The sequence below is a fragment of the Boleophthalmus pectinirostris genome, unplaced genomic scaffold (assembly GCF_026225935.1).
Source record: "Boleophthalmus pectinirostris isolate CB_2022bp ecotype Guang Dong unplaced genomic scaffold, ASM2622593v1 HiC_scaffold_9, whole genome shotgun sequence".
NCBI classification, from domain to species: Eukaryota; Metazoa; Chordata; class Actinopteri; order Gobiiformes; family Gobiidae; genus Boleophthalmus; species Boleophthalmus pectinirostris.
Window position 1 is genome coordinate 3557189 of NW_026571541.1, and position 20803 is coordinate 3577991.

At 37.4% G+C, this 20803-nt stretch overlaps 1 protein-coding gene across 2 annotated transcripts in view; it reads right to left on the minus strand.

Annotated features, from left to right (window-relative positions):
* Positions 1–20803, minus strand: part of cuedc1b (CUE domain containing 1b) — a 63868-nt gene that overhangs the window by 12434 nt on the left and 30631 nt on the right. The window contains exons 4-11 of one of the 2 annotated variants that reach the window (XM_055166875.1): positions 17841–17968; positions 14297–14423; positions 11498–11759; positions 7542–7601; positions 5223–5303; positions 3974–4067; positions 2344–2402; positions 541–607 (exon numbers count right to left, since the gene is read on the minus strand). In XM_055166875.1, coding sequence (XP_055022850.1) covers positions 541–607; positions 2344–2402; positions 3974–4067; positions 5223–5303; positions 7542–7601; positions 11498–11759; positions 14297–14423; positions 17841–17968 — 878 coding nt within the window. Of the gene's footprint in view, positions 1–540; positions 611–2343; positions 2403–3973; positions 4068–5222; positions 5304–7541; positions 7602–11497; positions 11760–14296; positions 14424–17840; positions 17969–20803 lie in introns of both variants that reach the window. The other variant, XM_055166874.1, reaches the window with a different exon arrangement.

Below are 20803 nucleotides of genomic sequence, written 5' to 3' on the forward strand. Positions count from 1 at the left end.
CTTTCTACTCCACTACATTTTAAATCTGGACTGAAAAGTAAAAAGTGCTTCGAGATGGCTGAGACCTTTTCAGCACATTTGATTTGAGTTCCGTCCCAAATTTGAGCAAATACACAAAACCAGCAAGAAAAATTTAGAAATCAATTGAATCATTTAAAATCAACTAAATTCTTGATCAAAATCACTACATTTCATCCTTTAATTGTTCTAAAAATCTCAGCTAAATACTTTCTTTTTACTCTTTAAGTGCATTTTCAAACATGCAAATGTACATACACTACAACTTCACAAACCTGATCTGATGTCGAGTAGTGTCATTAGTAGAATTGCGTTGTGACAGAATGACTTTATATGTTGTTTTTGGAGAATAAAGTATTTTCAAAACATGAGTAAGTGCTTATTTTCATGGTGATTTAATGCCACACTGCAGAACATTCCAGGTAAGACAAAACATTTCCACGGACACAAGCAGCTGGCAGAGTCTACAACAGGAAAGTGACATAGTGCATGTTTAAGTTGTAATGTTTTTTGTATGTTTACCATGATTCCGGCTCGGCGCGTGGCTCTGTCTCTTCCTGAGTTGCAGCTCGTCTTGATTGAGCGCCCTCTTCTGGGACAAAACAGAAACAGATTATAAAACATGTTTACATTTACAGTTTTATTAAAGCTTCTATTGCAAATTATTTTTCATTCCAGCAGAAAAATGTAATTTGAGTGATTAGTGCATCTCATAAAATGGGCTAAGTGTCAAATGTTTGAAAAAATATCTAAAAATAACTGTTGTTGGCAAATTACAGAAAAAAAGTGTAAATGTCAGATTGTAGATTTGTTGACCTGGTTTAACTCTTTCCCCCATGAAGACAACATTTGACAACCCTCCTTGTTTCCTTAATGACGTGTTTTGACTCCTCCGCTGTTTCACTAAAGACGTGATTTGACGACCATTAGAAACGGTTTTGGTTTTTCACATGTAAACAGAGACTGTGATAGGTGGGGGCCACTACAACCCACACAAGACTGACCAGTAGGATTCAAGGATATGTTTTCACAGATTTTTTCCAAAGTTAATTGAAGTAGTGACGATTGTAGCTTCCGGAAAAAAACACAACACAAAACACGTACAATGGAAAGATTGCGGAGCTGTGGTGCACAGTTTTAGAAATAATGAGGAGCGGACGTGTTTTATGGATACGTTTAGAGAAAGTGACTTTATAGATTTAAAATGATGATGAAGTTGATTATAAAGTGGAAAACAGCGATAGCGACGGACTTTCAGAGAGTGAAACTTACGAAGATGAGAATGCCGCTGATGTGTCTGTGTGGAGTCCGGCGATATCAAAACAAAATATCAGGGACTTTATACTTGATTATGAACCAAAACTGCCTTGAAATCTGGATGTTGCTCAGGCGAGTCCTTTGAAATATTTCAGTCTTTTTTCCAAGATGTGATGAATGAATTGCTACAGAAACAAACGTTTATGCGGAGCTCTGCGCACGAGAAAGTAACCAAGATGACAAATACTGGACACCCACTGACGGGGAAGAGTTTTATTATTGTATTATTATATTATAATAAGCTAAATGAGTTGAATAAGTTCAATAAGTTGAATAAGTTAAATGGAAAAAAACGAAGTAGGTCCACACAGGTGTACAACAGGTATAAACAGGTGTACACTTGGCTATACTGTATCTGGTGATATGAAATCTGTTTAAATACTTTGACAAATATATTTTTAAATGATTTTTTATAAATATAGTACTCAGAACATGCATATATCAGATGCTGAATATAGTTTTAGTTTTTTGCACCTGATCAGGTAAACTCTCATTTTCAGTGAGCTGTTATAAACCTGTAAATGAGTTGAATCACATTTAAACATCCAGAAATGAAGAGTTCAGAGTCTAAGGTTTCCAGAAATACCAAACATGTCTGTGTTTCAATTAAGTTCATGAGTGTGAAAATCATTTCTAATCACTCGTGGAAGTCTGTTTTCTTTGATGCAGTTACGCTCTATGGGTCGCCCTAGTAATACATGTATGGGTTGTTCCTAGTAGGCGTCCAAGGGGGAAAGAGTTACACTTAATATCTCTGTACTCACAAATAAAAAAAAAGGGAAATGATTTTAACACAACAGCTTCAGAAAGTGGTGACCTTATGTAACACCAAAGATGTGATTGTTGAAAATTGAAGATTAATATGGCAAATTTGTCGAGCCATTCCCAAAGAAATAACAATAAGGGTCAACGTGTCCGGATCACAAGTTTGGATGCATCTTTCAAAAAACTGTGAACCTCCCACAGAGTTCTATAGGCCCCTCCTCCATCTGAATAGACCTGACTCACCACAGGGGTTGGAGTCCACATCGTCGAGGAGGTTTGCTGTGGAGTTGGCCGTGCCCAGTCTGACAACGGAAGCGGTTAAGTTTCAATATCGCCGTTCAACAAATCAAAGTTCAAAATGAGTCAGGTTATAAACTGCAACGGGCCGTAGCATTAACCACCTCACTGGCCCGAAGGCTGATCTGACAGAATTGGAAACTCCCTCATCCCTCTTGTCATGCCTGAAGTGCTTGAAAAACTGAGGTTCTCACCTGGGAGCCCTTTTCACGGCACGTAAACTCTTAAACTCTTCCTCGGGATCTGGAGGACGAGGGAAATATAGGGAATAATTCTCTCTTCTCCTCCTTTTCTTCTTCATCCATGTAACTCTTCAACTTTATGAGCTCTTCTCCCTTCACATTCCTACTTCTCTCTTTTATTTTTTATTGTATTTTTTATACATATACATATATTAAGTAGTAGTGGTAGTAGTGGTAGTGGAAGTAGTAGAAGTATTGGTGGTGGTGGTGGCAGTAGTAGTAGTAGTAGTAGAAGTAGAAGTAGTAGTAGTATAGAAGCAGCAGCAGTAGTAGTAGTAGTAGTCGTATTTAGTAGTCATATTAGTACTAGTATTAGTAGTCGTAGTAGCCGTAGTAGAAGTAGTAGTTGTACTAGTAGTCGTATTAGTACTCCTATTAGTACTCGCATTAATACTCGTATTAGTAGTCGTAGTCGTAGTAGTAGTCATAGTAGTAGTCATACTAGTTGTCGTATTAGTACTCGCATTAATACTCGTATCAGTACTTGTATTAGTAGTCGTAGTCGTCGTAGTAGCTGTAAACGTAGTAGTAGTCGTAGTAGTAGTCGTACTAGTACTCTCATTAGTACTCGCATTAGTACTTGCATTAGTACTTGTATTAGTAGTCGTAGTCGCCGTCGTAGTAGTCGTACTAGTAGTCGTATTAGTACTTGTATTAGCAGTTGTAGTCATAGTCGTAGTAGTAGTAGTTGTAATTGTAGTAGTAGAAGTAGTAGTAGTAGTAGTAGTAGTAGTAGTCATAGTTGTAGTAGTCGTAGTCATAGTAGTGGTCATAGTAGTAGCCGTAGTCGTAGTAGTAGTTGTAGTAGTCATAGTCATAGTAGTCTTAGTCGTATTAGTAGTCATAGTCGTCGTGGTAGTCAAAGTAGTGGTTGTAGTAGTAGTCGTTGCAGTCGTAGTCAAAGTAGCGGTCATAGTAGTGGTCATAGTAGTAGTCATAGTCGTCATAGTCGTAGTAGTCGTAGTAGTCGTAGTCACAGTCGTAGTAGTGGTGGTAGTAGCGGTTGTAGTAGTAGTAGTCATAGCTGTAGTAGTAGTAATAGTCTTTGTAGTAGTCATAGTAGTAGCTGTATTAGTGGTCGTAGTAGTAGTTGTAGTAGTCGTAGTAGTCGTCGTTGTAATAGTAGTATTTATTATTTTAATTAGATTTTTTTATTTTGTTTTGGGATGTTGGGGCAGTGGGTGGGAGGTGGGGGCAGTGTCCTTTGTTACCCTCCAATAAAATACACTCTGTTAGTCTGGTAAATGCTTAATAAACAAAGTTGTAAAAGCAAAAAAAAAAAAAAAAAAAAAGCGTCAGGTTAGAGGAGGTGTATAATAACAGTGAAAGGATACGAGTGGTGTTTCAGGAGCGCTCTCCGTTTTGATTTTCTTCTCTTCGTTTTTTCTGAAAACGTTCGGGCGATTTCGAAAAGTTTCTTCCTGGTCGCTGAGGACAGAAAACTCCATGTGAATAAAGTTTATCTTCTAATAAAAATAGTAAAGCAATGTTTTCGATTCATTGACATTATTCCAGACCAAGCCAAGACTTAAAGCTGCATTGTGTAACTTTTCTGGTGGATGGTCCATCAAACAATTTTCTTCATGGAGATGTTATTGCTTTGTCTGGAATGTTTCACAGTATGGCATTAAATATTTCTATCTTCATGGAGACCAAACCAGAAGTTACAGGTCAGATCTGTGGGTTTTTCGGGTATTTTAGAGCTCTAAAACCACCTGGAATTGAATAAATGTAAAGTAGAGCTGTTTAATGTCACACTGTGGAACATTCCAGACTGAGCAATGATATATCCATAGAAACAAGCAGGTGACAAACCCCAAACGAAAAAGTTACACAGTGCACCTTTAAGTCGTCCTAAAACACATACATTATTTTATACATTGCAGATTCTGATTCTGACGATTTTTTTGTCAATTATATTTTGTTTTTATTAAGAACAAATAAAACCGCATTTCATTATAACTTTTCTGTACCATCCAACATGAAATAAACCACAAGCTTAAAAATGACCAGTGTTAGAAAGTAACTAAGTATAAAAGTACAAGTACAATACTTCAGTACAAATTTTAGGTATCTGTACATTACTTAAGTACATTTTGCAGTGGATACTTTTTACTTCACTACATTTGAGAACGTGTATCTGTACTTTCTACTCCACTACGTTTTAAATCTGGACTGAAAAGTAAAAAGTACTTTAAGGTGGCTGAGATGTTTTTTTAGCATATTTTATTTGAGTTTCTGTCCCAACTTTGAGCAAATACTTAAATCACTTAAAATCAGCTGAATTCTTGATCAAACTCACTACATTTCATCCTTCAATTGTTCTAAAAATCTATGCAAAACACTTTTACTTTTTAAACAGGTACTTTAATACTTTTAATTGATCTGATTTTTTCATGTGATTCTTTTACTTGAGAAACTTTTGGCCCCTGTAACTGTACTTTTCATTAAGTAGCAAAACTAAGTACTTCATTCACTACTAGAAATGACACAGCTTTGGGAAATACTGAGGTGACTGTCTAAAGTAGTTGACAAAGCCAGAAAATGGCATGATACAATTTATGCAATATGAAGAGTTCTTACATTTGCCCATGTGTTTGAGTTTGTCCCTGAAGAGAGCGTCGTCGGAAACGGCCTCCATCGAAGCAGCCGAGTAATGTTCCCCTGGAAACACAAACGGACTTTAAACGAGACACAAAAAGAGAAGGTTTGGGAGTTTTGGAGTAGAGCTGTACAACGTGATTCATATAGAGATGTCTGTGCATCATGAGAGGTGACACAGTGACACAGTTGTAGAGCGTTTGTCCCAAAACGCAAAGATTTGTAGTTCTGATCAATGGGCGGATGTTTATAATCATTGCCTGGATTAAAATCTCTACACACTCATGTTCACTTCTGTAATATAAATGCTCAAAGGTCCTATATTACGCAAAATTTACTATTGTGAACTTTAAACCATGTTAAAATGTTGTTACTTGTCAAAAACATAACCGGAGTTGTGTTTTGTTTCATTCTTTTACCTTTAGTTCAGTAAAGATTGGCAATTCCAGGGCCAAATGATTCTAGTGAAGTTGTATGAAGTTTAAAAACACAGTGGAGCACTTCCTGTCAGAGGCGGTGCTAACATTAGGCAACAGTCGGTGGCCACCTAGGACCCCGAACCTGGAGGGGCCCCCCAACCAATTGCCCTCAGTGCCACTAATGACCGAGGCCTCAGAGCAATTAGATTTTCTCTCAATATGACATATTAAATGAGAGTAGTTTTACTTTTAAACAAGAAAACACAATCAAAATAGTATCCACCTTTCACGTTAGAATGGACGAGTCAGCTTGACCCTAATTTGAAGATAATCATAATCATATGTAATGAATGTAAACAAAAACGTAATTGTACTAGCAAAAAAATAAACTACTTTCAGTTCTGGTTATCTAGTAGGCTTCCTAACTAATAAGTTTCCAGTCGACTCTAATTCAAATAAAGATGTGTGTATACATACAAAAAACACTCCCAAAAAACAGTGCATTATAGTGAGGGCCCCAAACTCAAGTTCACCTAGGGCCCCCAAACTGCTAACTCCACCACTGCTTCCTGTATTACTATATGACGTCCAGTGTTGGGAAGGTGACTTTTAAAATGTATTCTCAGATTACAGATTACAGATGACATACTCCAAAATGTAGTTTGTAACATAATCCATTAAGGTACCTAAGGTGAGTAACGTAATCTGAATACTTTGGATTACTTGATATTGTCAGGCTTTTTAAAACTACATGAATATAACAACCACATCCTGAAAATTCATGTTTGTTCTCTTCAAATTGTCTGTTGAGCCCAAGTCTCCATGAACAGACTTTTGTTTGTTGTAGAGAAGCAAAGACGAGGATCTGAACATAAGAAGTTTTGTCTGTTAAAAGACAAGAAAAAGTCCAGTTTTTAATAAACCATATTAAAAATATTATTGATAGAGAAATGATTTGTATATGAGATCACTGCTGCTTTAAATTATGTCCACCTACTGTTAGTGTCATATTGTTCATTAAAAAAAAAAAAAATCACTTTCAGTACAAACATAAAGGCACTAGCCCAGTAAAACTCGGTAATATTTGATGTTTTTTACTCAAAATGATGCAGAATCAGATTATTGACAACGACGATTATTAACGACCTCGTCCATTGTGAGACTGACACCACCAACGTTAACAAGATGTTTATGTTGCTCTTATTGCGCACGGTCTGTTTGGGTTTCTGACAATGAGTGGAATTACTGAAATAAAAAAAATAAAAAGAAGGGATACAGCCCAAAATGTGAAAACAGAAAATACCACAGTGTAATCCATTTATTTCAACAAAGTAACTGTAATCCAGTTACCACTCACTGAAACAGTTACTGTAACTGAATACAGTTACTTATAATTTGTTCTCTGATTACGTAACGCCGGCACATGTAATCTGTTACTCCCAACACTGATGATGTCACAAGGTGGAAAAGAGTGTTTTCTGTTTGAGAGAACTCCTAAATACACTAGGACTTGAATGAAACAAAACACAACTCCAGCTCTGTTTCTTGATGAGGAAACATTATAACATAGATCAGAAAATAGCGTAACATGAACCTTTTAATTATTCAATTAGTAGTAGTATTTATTCAAATGTTTGCATATTTGTGTCCTATTATTTTCATTTAGATGCATGTTAAACAGAGATTTTATACAACATAGTGTATATTTAGAAAGCAGATTAGTTACAGCTCTCCCATCAAAACCCCTCAAACTTCTTTAAAAAACTGAATGAAATTGAACCACAGACAGGGACAGACAGGGACAGACAGGGACAGACAGGTGCAGACAGGGACAAAGCATCATCAGCAGGAGCATCAGCAGAGGAGGCAGGTGAGTCTCTACCTGAGCTGTCCACACTAGATGAATGAGACCGAGATTTCTTTGATTCAAACTTCAACCGATCTAAAACAGACAGAGCACAAAATGAGCAGCGGCGTGAGATGAGGCTACAGAGGCGCATTTGACCCGGGCTGTCTGCAGGGGGCAAAAAAAACAAACACACCAAACAACTCCCGAGATTTCAAAACATAACCAAATACACTGAAAACTAAAAACACATAAACCAATGGAAAAAGTGTCGCCGTACATCCATACAGACATTGTTGTTCATTTTTGTTGACCAATCCTCAGATGAGTTCATGATGCTGTTACACTTCTGCTCTGACAAAGCACTGGGCACAAACTCACACTCCTGAATGAACTTTATGAATGTTTGGTATGGTTTTCTGTTTTTTTTTTGTGTGTCCAGTTTTTCTTTTCAACAATGGACCGAATAATATTTGTAAAGAATAATATGTTGTTGTTTTTATTGTAGGGCTGGGAATCATTAAGAAGTTGCGGATACGATACATAGGCCCCGATACGATACACATCTAGATACAGCACACTTTTGATTCGATACGATATATTTCAAATTGATTCGAAATGGTTCAATACAAATAAAGGTTAAATCATGGCTGTGATACTAAAAGTCTTTGTTAAACCACTTCTTGTGTAAAGTGAATATGAAACACAGTCAATATAAAAAAATCTATTTAAAAAACTTGAAATATTGATATATTGTATTGTTTAATTTGATGATACAGTATCGATATCGTGTGCTGCTGTATCGATATATATATAACGCCAAGAGTATTTTTAGGTATATTTTACTTATTTTGTTTAAGTGCTACAATTGTGACATTTTGACTGTTTTGAGTAGTGTGATAGAAATGTAGATTGTGGAAAGATTTCTCTCAGTCTGTCTTGTGTAAAAGAATGTGATTTCTACCTGAAACTCAGACCAGTCATGAACATGTGTAAATGTTCATCAGGCACAACTGTCTCCTCCTTTAGGAAGCCCTTTGTTATCATCAACTGTATGTTCATTTAGCACCAGCCTCTGAAACCAAAGTCACTCTGCTTTGACATGTATGTAACTGTATTTCTGTAGAAATACTCAGAGCTCAAATGTTCTGGGGAGACATGGGAGATACAGAGAGATACGGTGGGAGAGAAACAGAACAGGTCTAGTCCCTGTCCATATCTGCTGTAACAAGAATAAACCTTGATCTATATTCCAAAAACTCATCAGGCTTTGCAAATGGATTCATTATTTATCTTCAAGAGATATACAGTTTTTGCCACAACAGTAGAATGGTGTTTTCCACATTAAAGTTAAACAAACTTAGTGGATTTATAAAGACTTTTAGTTTCACAGCCATGATTTTGCCTTTATTTTGACTGAACAAATCCATTTGAAATATACTGTATCAAATCTATTGAATAGAAAGTTCACTGTATCGAAAAAAGTATTGTATCATGGCCCATATCAAGGTATGTATCGTATCGGCAATTTTTTAATCAGAACTAATCAAATCAGTGAAAATGTCAAATGTGTTACATAAATGAGTTTCCTTCCTCTAAACAAGCAACAAAACTGTAGCGCTTTAACAAAATCATTTAGTAAAATATACCAAAAAATATTCTTGGAGATATATCGATACAGCAACCCATGATATCGATACTGTATCATCACTTTAAATGATACGATATATCGATATTTAGATATCTTTGCACTTTGCATTTTGTTGAGAAACTAAATATTTTATTCTAGAGATTCAGTGCGAGAAAATAACACTGAAAAAAACCATCATGATCGATCTCTGCTGAGTTCACATAGGAGACATATTTTTAAGAGATTCTTTCTAAAAAATGGAAATAATGGAAATTTTAACATCAAAATACATAATATAATAAAGTTATACGATGTAATTTTTCTGATGGAAGGTCCGCAAATTGATTTTAAGACGTTTTATGATTGGGCTTTAAACATCGATCGCCGCAGAGTGAAGCAGCAGAAGTTATCGGTCAGATCTGTGGAGAGGCGATCCCGCTCATAGTAAGAACGGAAGTTTTTTCAAGGTGATAAAAACACGCAAAGAAATAAACGCTAAGAAAATGTTAGTTTGATGCAATAATCGGGACCATCCTAGCCAAAGCAGTAACATCTTTATGGAGACAAGCAGGTAGCGGATCCTCCAATAGAAAAGTGACACAGTGTATCTTTAAGTTTTGTGCCACCGTCTGAAAACAGGTGCTGGTCAAATGCGTTGCTCTTTTGTTTGATATCACCAAACAATCTGAGAGAAAAAAACTTTGGTGTCAACTGTTCAGATCTGTATGAGCGATAGACACACATTTCTGTAACGCATAAAGATCAAAAACACCAAAGCTTGTGTCGATATCTGAAGAGAACATCAACAAATGAGAGTGGGAATATGTTTGTCCAAGAAAGAATCTATTTTACAACCGTGTCATTTCAGGAGCAGCTGTAATTCCATCAACTTTGACTTCAATAAAAATGCCAAGATGGAAATAAGTAACAGTTTTATGTGAGTGTGGAAGAACACACACTGCACACTCAGGCTTTTCTTGGGCAAATCATATTCCAAAAGCTCCAGTCGCATACTGAGAAAAGCCAGCACAGATAACAAGGTCTAAACCAGGTCTAAACCAGGTCTAAACCAGGACTAAACCAGGACTAAACCAGGTCTAAACCAGGTCTAAACCAGGACTAAACCAGGACTAAACCAGGTCTAAACCAGGTCTAAACCAGGACTAAACCAGGACTAAACCAGGACTAAACCAGGACTAAACCAGGACTAAACCAGGTCTAAACCAGGACTAAACCAGGACTAAACCAGGTCCAAATGAGGAATAAATCACAACTAAACCACAACTAAACAGAACTAAACCAGGTTTAAACCAGGTCCAAACCAGGTCCAAACCAGGACTAAACCAGGTCTAAACCAAGACAGATCCACACCATGAGTAAACTAGGTCCAGACCAAATTGTTTCAGAAGATTGTGAAGAGTAAAGATGTAAAATATCAAAGTCGCTAGAATCAGAATACCAAAAAAAGTAATGGGGCTTAAATAAATAAATAAATAATGACAAATTAAATTAAAAGTATAATTTATGATAAAATGTTTTTAACATGTTAACATCTTTGGTACATACGGTAACTGTTCAGTTTCTATATTGTCTTTCAGTCTTCTCTCAAATTATATATATATATATATATATATATATATATATATATATATATATATATATATATATATATATATATATATATATATATATATATATATATATAAAACTGAAGTAAATTACTAGGACTGTAGACTGTGATGTCACTTCCGGGTCTCAGGTGTATGAGCTGTTTAAAAATAATGGACATTGAACAATTTACTCTGTTTTTATTATTACATATTTGATACAATTTGTAGTTAAACGCACGCTTTGGAAAGGCAATTGTCTCTTGTTTAAAGAATAAAGGAAACACAGAGATTGAAATCAGCTGTGAAGTTGACTGGACCCAGAAAAGACATCACCACATAAAGGTGCACTGTGTAACTTTTCTGGCGGAGGGTCCGTCAAATACTTTTCTCTGTGGAGATGTTATTGCTTTGTCTGGAATGTTTCACAGTATGACATTAAACCTTTCCATCTTCATATCTTCATTTAGAACAACCAGACCAAGTTACAGGTCAGATCTGTGGAGAGGCGACCCCACTCACAGTCAATGTCTGTTTTTCTAGGGATTTTTGAGCTATAAAATCACCTGTAACTGAATAAATGCAAAGGTAGATGATTAATGTCACACTGTGGAACATTCCAGGCAGAGCAATGACATCTCCATAGAAACAAGTAGGTGACAGACCCCCAACCCAAAATGTTACATAGAACTGTACATGCCTTTTTCAAATGAACAGTAAAATAGTGTAAATAAATGAATACATGTGTGCGGTACCTCGCTCTAAGGCAATGAGAAACTCCCTGTTCCTCTGCAGCTCCCTCATGAACTCTTCGTTTTGGAGGAAAAGCGCGATGCGTTCGTCTTCCAGGTACTGCTTCAGCTTCTTGTCCTGTTCAGAGGGCCCCGTACTGTGAGCCGAGAGTCCGTTTGAGCCTGCGGTACCGGGCGCAGAGCCGGGGGGCGCCGTCCACTGCCCCGCTGAAGACACTGAGGACGAGGAGGAGGAAGAGGGCTGCGACAGGCTGCTCTGAGAACTCTGTGAAATAAGACAAAATGTAGAGTTAGGGTTCAGGCTGGGCGATATTTATTACAATACACAAGGAAATTTGCACTAACAATGAACCTAAGAGAGCTTAAAAGTTCCACTATTGTCAGTGTTGGGGAGTAACAGATTACATGTACTAGAGTTACGTAATCAGAGTACAAATGATGAGTAACTGTATTCAGTTACAGTTACTGTTTCAGTGAGTGGTAATTGGATTACAGTTACTCTGTTGAAATAAATGGATTACACGGCGCTATTTTCCTGTTTTCACATTATTTTTATTTAAAATTTTTTTTTTTTTTTTTTTTTTTGGTAATTCCACTCATTGCTGGAAACTAAACCAGGTCTAAACCAAGACTAAATCAGGACTAAAACCAGGTCTAAACTAGATCTAAACCAGGACTAAAACCAGGTCTAAACCAGGACTAAACCAGGACTAAACCAGGCCTAAACCAGGACTAAAACCAGGTCTAAACCAGGTCTAAACCAGGACTAAACCAGGACTAAAACCAGGTCTAAACCAGGACTAAACCAGGACTAAACCGGATCTAAACCGGGTCTAAACGAGTTATGCGTCAGTGGGAAACTGATAAAAGCTGAGGTGTGGTTGGAATTGTTGATTCTCTGAACAAAACAGAACTCTACAATGACACAGAGATGAAGAAAACGGGGACATTTTCTCATTTTTCCTACATTTTGTCAGACTTACTACCGCGAACAGAACCCACGGGAAGTTGTCATCTCATGTTTCCAAACGTCTTCCTGGTTTGTGACGTAAGCGTGAATGGAGTCTATCTAACTATTCATTTAAGCGAAGAGACTTGTAATTCGATATTAGGGGTGTGCAAAAATATCAAGATATCGTATCGCTTACAGTATTAATATCATTGGTTGCGGTATCGATGTATCAACAAAAGTATTTTATAGTAGGGGTGGGCGATATCTCGATATTTTAAATATATGGAGATATTTTTTAAACTCGATATGGATTCTGACATATCGTATATATTGATATAATGCTTATATTCAATTCTGGTTTCGCTGCTTCGCTTGTTTGCCTTCTCTTTTGTCGCACCTCTGCCTCCCTGATTTTACTGCTTGTGTCTCATTCACTCGTCACTACCACCGCGAACGCTTAAAGTTGGTGCCAGTGAAAAACTTCTAGCACCACAAACCTTTTCCACCATTTACAGACAAAACCATCAGCAGCACATCCTCTGTCACAGAGAGAACACTCATATGAACACTGAGTCCTGTCCTTTAGTCCGACAGAAGTTAAACCGCATCAGGGCACAAGAAACGCACAGTTTATGCAAATGAGTCATATTATATGGTTTTAAGTTTCATTTCTGTAAAACGTAAACACGTGTACAAAACTGCATTAAACACATGATAATGTCAAACGGGCTGATGTGGCTCTAGAGTCGTTATGTTTTATATGTTGTAAAGTTCAGTCATGTAAAGTTTATTTATGTAGAAGATTTTAATGAATAATCTGCTGCAGTGTCACTTGTATAACAGAGTTTGGAAACGTTGGGTTTGATCTGCAGTGGATTGTGGGAAACCTCACAGCTCCTGACACTGGTGAGGAACATGGATCTGTTAAAATAATGAACCTCCTGAGCTTCTTCTGCTGAAGGAGCTCATGGTTATTGTACGGTTAACAGAGTTAATGCAAAGATGAGCTTGAGTTGAGTTGTTTTATTTATGAATGAAAAGAAGGAAATATGTATTATTTCTTTTATTTTACTGTTAAATTATTATTTATGTTATTAGGGATTTTTTGTAATCTTAAATGTGGCAGAAGCCCCGTCTACCACTGTCACTTCAATAAAAAAAAGACATTGTGGAATTTGGCACATTTGTTTTTGCAGTAGTTTTGGGGGGTTATTTTTCCTGTACAGATATCGAGATATATATCGTAAATCAAGATGTAGAAAAATATACAGAGATCTATTTTTTGCTCCATATCGCCCAGTCCTATTTTATGGTATATTTTACTAAATGATTTTTTTTACAGCTAAAGTTTTGTAGCTTGTTTAGAGGAAGGAAACTCGATTATGCAACACATTTGACATTTTCACTGTTTTGATGATTAAAATAGGCATGTTTCCTATGACTTTTGCAGAAGTGGTTTAACAAAGCCATGATTTAGCCTTTATTTTTTATTGCACATAATGAATCAGTTTGAAATATCTTGCATCGTATCGAGTCAAAAGCTCACAGTACAAAAATCATATCCTGGCTTATGTATAGAGGTATGTATCGTGTCTGCAACTTCTTAACGATACCCAGCCCTATTCGATATGTTGTGATGACCGATATTATTGTGAGACCTTTCACGATACGATATTCCACTCTCCCACCAGAAAAGTTACACTGTGCGACTTTACCAGACACTTTTAATAACAGTCGGCTTTAACTAAATTTGCTGTGTTGTTGCCATAATAAAACATAAAATAATGAGATTGCAGTTTTATTGAGCCAAGTGTCTATCCCATAAAAGTACAGACACAAGACGCAGTTACCTTGATGCTGTCAAGCTGCTGCGGGAGGATTCTCAGGAAGTCATCAGGGAGATTTCCGAGTAACGGAGGATTCCAATTTTTGTAACTCCGGACTTTCTGGTGACCTGGAGGCGGCTGGGCTTCGAACCTGCAACAAACAGTGATTTAAAGAACACATATTAGGCCATTTTATGATCAAATTTGTTGAAGTGCTCGACTGTGTTTTTAAACTCCTTAAATCTTCACTAAAATCATTTGGATAATTTCAGAACTGGAATTTCCAATCTCTACTGAACAAAACGTAAAAGGAACTGTTCACTTGAAAAACTATAGCGTCATGACATCACGAGGTGGAACAAAGCAATTTGAGCTAAGTACCGTATTTTCCCTATGACATAAGGGTGAGTTGTTGTACACTTGTAGGGAGTATTATCTATGACATAAGGGTGAGTTGTTGTACAGTTGTAGGGAGTATTATCTGTTACATAAAGGTGAATTGTTGTACAGTTGTAGGGAGTATTATCTGTTACATAAAGGTGAGTTCTTATACAGTTGTAGGGAGTATTATCTGTTACATAAAGGTGAGTTGTTGTACACTTGTAGGGAGTATTATCTGTTACATAAAGGTGAATTGTTGTACAGTTGTAGGGAGTATTATCTGTTACATAAAGGTGAGTTGTTATACAGTTGTAGGGAGTATTATCTGTTACATAAAGGTGAATTGTTGTACAGTTGTAGGGAGTATTATCTGTTACATAAGGGTGAGTTGTTGTACAGTTGTAGGGAGTATTATCTGTTACATCAGGGTGAGCTGTTGTACAGTTGTAGGGAGTATTATCTATGACATAAAGGTGAGTTGTTGTACAGTTGTAGGGAGTATTATCTATGACATAAGGGTGAGTTGCTGTACAGTTGTAGGGAGTATTATCTGTTACATAAGGGTGAGTTGTTGTACAGTTGTAGGGAGTATTATCTGTTACATAAGGGTGAGTTGTTGTACACTTGTAGGGAGTATTATCTGTTATATAAAGGTGAATTGTTGTACAGTTGTAGGGAGTATTATCTGTTACATCAGGGTGAGCTGTTGTACAGTTGTAGGGAGTATTATCTATGACATAAGGGTGAGTTGTTGTACAGTTGTAGGGAGTATTATCTGTTACATAAGGGTGAGTGGTTGTACAGTTGTAGGGAGTATTATCTGTTACATAAGGGTGAGTTGCTGTACAGTTGTAAGGAGTATTATCTGTTACATAAGGGTGAGTCCAGTAACAGAATTGTTTTTTTATTTATTTTTTTTATAATCATACCTGGATGACTGACAGAGTACACAGTCAACAGAAATGGGTGTAAAAAGTCATTCAGGTAGTACACTGTGTCCTGCAAACAAGAATAAACCCGAAATCTAATTAAAATGTCTGTGAAATGTGTTTTTTTCCCAGAGCTGTCGTGAGTCATCACAGTTGTAGGGGATGTCTCTACTACAGGCTCGTACTTGTAATGTAATACTTCTTTCTTCTTTGCACAGAGACACTAAAGATATTCAAAACTACAGACAGTATTTTTTGATGAACCAAAATAAATTGTAGCTCCTTAGACTAGTAAATATAGATCAAAAATGACTTGTGGAGCAGAATCGAAACATGTGGATTTAAAAATGTTGTCCAGATGAAACCCTCTGAAACTATATGTACCACATGAGAACAAAGCTACATCTTTACTGCAACTGATGGGTCCTGCAAAAAAATTAAATCTTATTGATAATGACAAAATTATTATGGGTGTAATGATATCACAATCCCTAGATACGATATGTTCACGGTTCGATATTTATTGGGATATTTTGTGGAGGGTTACAAATGTACTTTTAAAAGCCTTGTAAAATCTTTGGTCCTGTTTATAATGTGAAGAATTAAGATTCAAAAGTGCTAAATAACAGTTATTAGTTCATACAGTCACCAAAAGGATCATGGTCTATGTAGTTCCCGCTGTTTTTTAGCTGTTAGTGTACCAAGTTTATTAAAGAAAGATTTTAAGATCACCATAACTATTGATTTAAGCAAAGAGATTTGTAATTTGATATATCATGAGGGCCGCCGATATTACTGTGAGACTTTTGATGAAAAGACATTGTGATATTTTGGTTATTTGTTATGTACATAATGGTTATTATGATCAGATTTCGGTACAAATAATCCACAGTGGACCGTCCCAAGAAGGAATTATCGTATTTTTCAGACTATAAATCACACTTTTTTTCATGGTTTGGGTGTTTCCTGCGACTTATACTCCAGTGAGACTTATATATTAAAATGTTGACACTTAAGTGGTGAGAGGTTCTAGTCTTGTGTGTGAGTATGTGCTGCTCCTGTTCCTCCTGTACCACTGTCACTTCACTCTACTGCACATGTCTCCAGCAGAAAGAGCCTCTGTCCTGCTGCCTTTAGTGAAATCTGCAGCTGAAAACGATAATCGAGCAGCAGAAAGAAAGTTTGGAGTGAGAGAGAAACTTGTGACACCGGGAGGATGCACCATGAAACTTTCCTGTAGTAACTGGATGGATGGACAAAGTCTGGACTTCAGTGACACTGAAACCATCCTGTCGGGATTCAGAAAGACCCGAATAATTCTAAATGGAACTGATCCTGAGTCTGACGACAGCGACACAGAAGAGGAAGCGATGCTCTGTTTACCTCTGGAGGTCGAGGCCGAGTTGCTCAGAAGTGACACCGAGGATGAAGAATTGAATGGATTTAGTGATTTGGAGTGAGATGGAGAGTTTGGTTAAACTTGTTCTGTTCTGTTGTTTATGTTATAGTTTATCTGAAGAACTGTTCATATGTGACGTTAACATCTGTTGTTCTCTCTTCTATTGTTTTTACTACAACTTGACTTTACACAGGAAATGTCAGGTCTTGGTCTCTGATTTTTTTTTTTTATAAAATGTCCCCCAAAAAATGAGACTTATATATGTTTTTTTCTTCTTCATAACGCATTTTTTGGATGGTGCGACTTATACTTTGGAGCGACTAACAAAAATACGGTGTGTATGATGCATTTCTGGAGCTGGATTTTTGAACCTGGGGGGTGCCAAAGGTCTGGTAAAAGCATAAATAAAAAAAAAACAAAAACGTTGTGATCACATTTCACACTGTAGGAACCTTTTACAGTTCCTGGCACAACGTAGTCCACCCTTTAAAGCTGCACTATGTAACTTTTCTATGTATATGTCATCACTCTGCCTGGAATGTTTCACAGTACGGCATTAAACAGCTCTTTACCTTAGTTTTATTCAATTACAGGTGGTTTTATAGCTCAAACAAACTAGTAAAACAGGCATTCTGACTGTAAGCGGGGTCACCTCTCCACAGATCTGACCTGTAACTTGGTCTGGTTTGGTCTCCATGAAGAGAGAAAGCTTTAATGCCATACTGCGAAACATTCCAAACAAAGCAATAACAGCATTTGACAGTTACGCAATGCACCTTTAGATAAAGTTTCAAACAGAGGAGGACTTCCGTTGGTCCTGACTTGATTCGTCGTGGTCCGGTGCATTGGGTTTTCTCACCTGGGCGGCGGTGTGGGCGGGGCCTCGGGGTACTTCCTGTCGTAGATGTGCATGTCGTAGGCCGGGGGGGAGTAAACGGGGGGCGGCTCTTCGTCCGAGCTGTCCGGCTCCAGGGTGCGCTCCAGGATCTGAAATCAAAACGCACCTCAGTCACAACCAAGCAGCTAAAATTAGAGCAGCTCGTGACGGCTTTATTTTGGTACAGAGCTCGACACAGGCAGTAAGAGACAGAGAATTATTATTTAAACCTGTCCCACCGCTCTGTATTCACTTGCAGTTATTTAAATACATAGATACAAGAGTCGAAAATGTCACACGCCTATTTTCAACAGTAAAAACACAAACATTAAAGGGCCAATATGATGTTTTATGTCTATGTTATAATGTTGCTTCCTCATCAAAAACATTCCTGGAGTTCTGTCTTGTTTCAGTCATACTTCATTTGCCACGTTTAACATTTAAGAGCTTTAATTCCAAATAAAAATAAATAAATTCTGAATAAAAATTAATTACGCTTTAAAAAGACCATGTAAACACTTAACTCCTAATGAAAATGATTATTAGGAATTAAACTTGATTCCGAAGTAAAGTTTTAAAGTCGAGCTAATTTATTCCTCGATCATGTAAATATTTATTCTATTCGGTCGTTCATGCTCGTTGTGTCGCCCTTTTGACGCGATCCGGACGATCCGGCTCCACCAGTCCTGACTTCGGAGTTTCATCCACGTCTCTTTGAATTTGTGAGCGGGATGCGGGAGTGGGCTGAGGTAGAGCAGCCTCCCTTCTCCGACACTCTTCCCTTCTCCTCCTCAGCTGACAGACGTAAAGTGTGATGAGAGAATTCTGCAGCTGCTGCGCAATTATCATAAAAACAACTGCGGAAAAAGTTTGTGTTTGTGTCCGTGGCGTAACGACAAACCGAGATGACAGAAAAGCCGGTAGCAGCTGAAGTGTGTGTTTTCTTCCGGTCGAGGTACATATGTTGGTGTCTCTGTCCAATCCCAGACACTAAGGGAAATTAAATAAAGGCAATTTAACGTGTTTTCCATGTACCGTATTTTCCGCACTGTATGTCGCACTCTTAAGCCTCCAACCCCATCAAAAAATGACCGCGTGCCCCACAATCCAGAGCGCCCTATACATGAATCCACTCGGGTGTCCCAGTATGACTTCAGTAAACTAATCGATAATTGATCATTAAGAATTTCATTGATTACGTTCATTTTAATCGACAAACCAAATGTAGGTCACTGTGCGTAGTGCAGGGTGACCAAACGTCCGTGTCCGGGGACAAACAGGGGTCCGTACATGTAGCTCCCTAGACTCAGTCAGTCTGCAACATGCCGAAGTGCAAATGTGTATTTAACGATGATTTGTACAAGAAATTCCACACTTTCCGTTCTGGTCGGGACAAGTGTGAGTCCATGTGCACAGTGTATAAAGCAGCACATGTCTTTCAGTGTCCAGTGGGAAAAAGCTTTACCAGGTGAGAGTCGCTCAATGTCGATGACGAGTCTCCACCTCCCTCCCCCCGTACGGTGTCCTGGTTTTGACAAACGCAAATACGGTCACACTAACCTGCATTAGTCATGTGGTTTTAAGTTTTGTTTCTGTGAGACTTGCACAAAGCTGCATTAAACACATTATATCTCAAACGGGCTGATGTGGCTCTAGAGTGGTTACGGTTTATATGTCGTAAAGTTGAATTTATTTATGCAGATTAGTAGTGCAGATAGTAATAATAATGATGATCATTTTAATATAAAAACATTAATGATTAATCAATAATGGATCGTTAATTCTCCCAACTATCGATTAAGAAAATTTTATCGAATGCCCATCCCTAGAACGAAAAAAGCGAGTGCAATGTTCCACTTCTAGACACAACTGAACAACTGAGTCACTGTGAACACGCCGACAATCCGTTGGTCCCAGACAGCACCCTCCATACACGCCACAACTGAACAAAGCCCAGAGTCACTGTGAACGCACCAAACAAACAAAACCACTCACCCATCACACTGTTGGTTTCCTTTAAAGTCCAGTGCAGTTTATTTGTGAAAAAAGTTCAAAAATAGACCATTCAGTGACAGTGCGTCTTATAATCTAGAGCGTCTAATAGTGCGGAAAAATTCAATTCAGAATTAATATTTTGGAGAATATTTGAATTCCAAACTATTTTATTCAGAACAATTAATGCGGAATTAAAAAACATTATGTAAACGTGGCCATTCACACAGATGTTTATATTGCTGAGACTAATAATAAAGAGTTACTCAAACATGTGTGAATGAAACAAAACAACTCCAGGTCTGTTTTTGAGAAGCTAACAGCATTCTAACGTGGCTCAAAGCTCACTTTTAAGAGTCTTAAAGAGTTTTGTGTAATATAGGACGTGTAAAGTTTGCAGCTCGTGACAGTGAAAAGCCACTATGGAGAAGTGGGGCCTCTCAGATCTAGTTTTGAAAAGGAAGTCAATGGAAATGTTTTTATTAACTAGAGTTTGTTCAGTTACAGAGCTTTTTATTGCTAGAAAATGAAACAAAAACACATGCATAGTTATTTTCCCAGAACTACATTATGACATTATTGTGCCCCACCCGCTATTGCCTTTAAACCGCACGTTCGCTGTGGTGGCACTTCCAGTTGAGCAGGAATCCCTTTTCGTTTCAAGGGAGAATTTGAGACGTGTTTTGCTGTTAAAATATGATTTAACCTTCTCGACAAATCAACCTATAATGTTCAAAGTTCAGTTTTAGTTTGTCCTCCTGTATTTGAACAGCCCGGTTCTTTGTCTGGTCAGGTTAGTTTTGTTCTGTTCAGTTAAACCCAGTTGGGCCCGGATTTTTGTTAAATTATGTTTTTGACTTTATAGAATATTTTTATACCCTTGTGTTTGCCTTTCTATTTGGTTCACTACATGGAAAAAAAACAACAACATAACAACATCAAATCACATGATC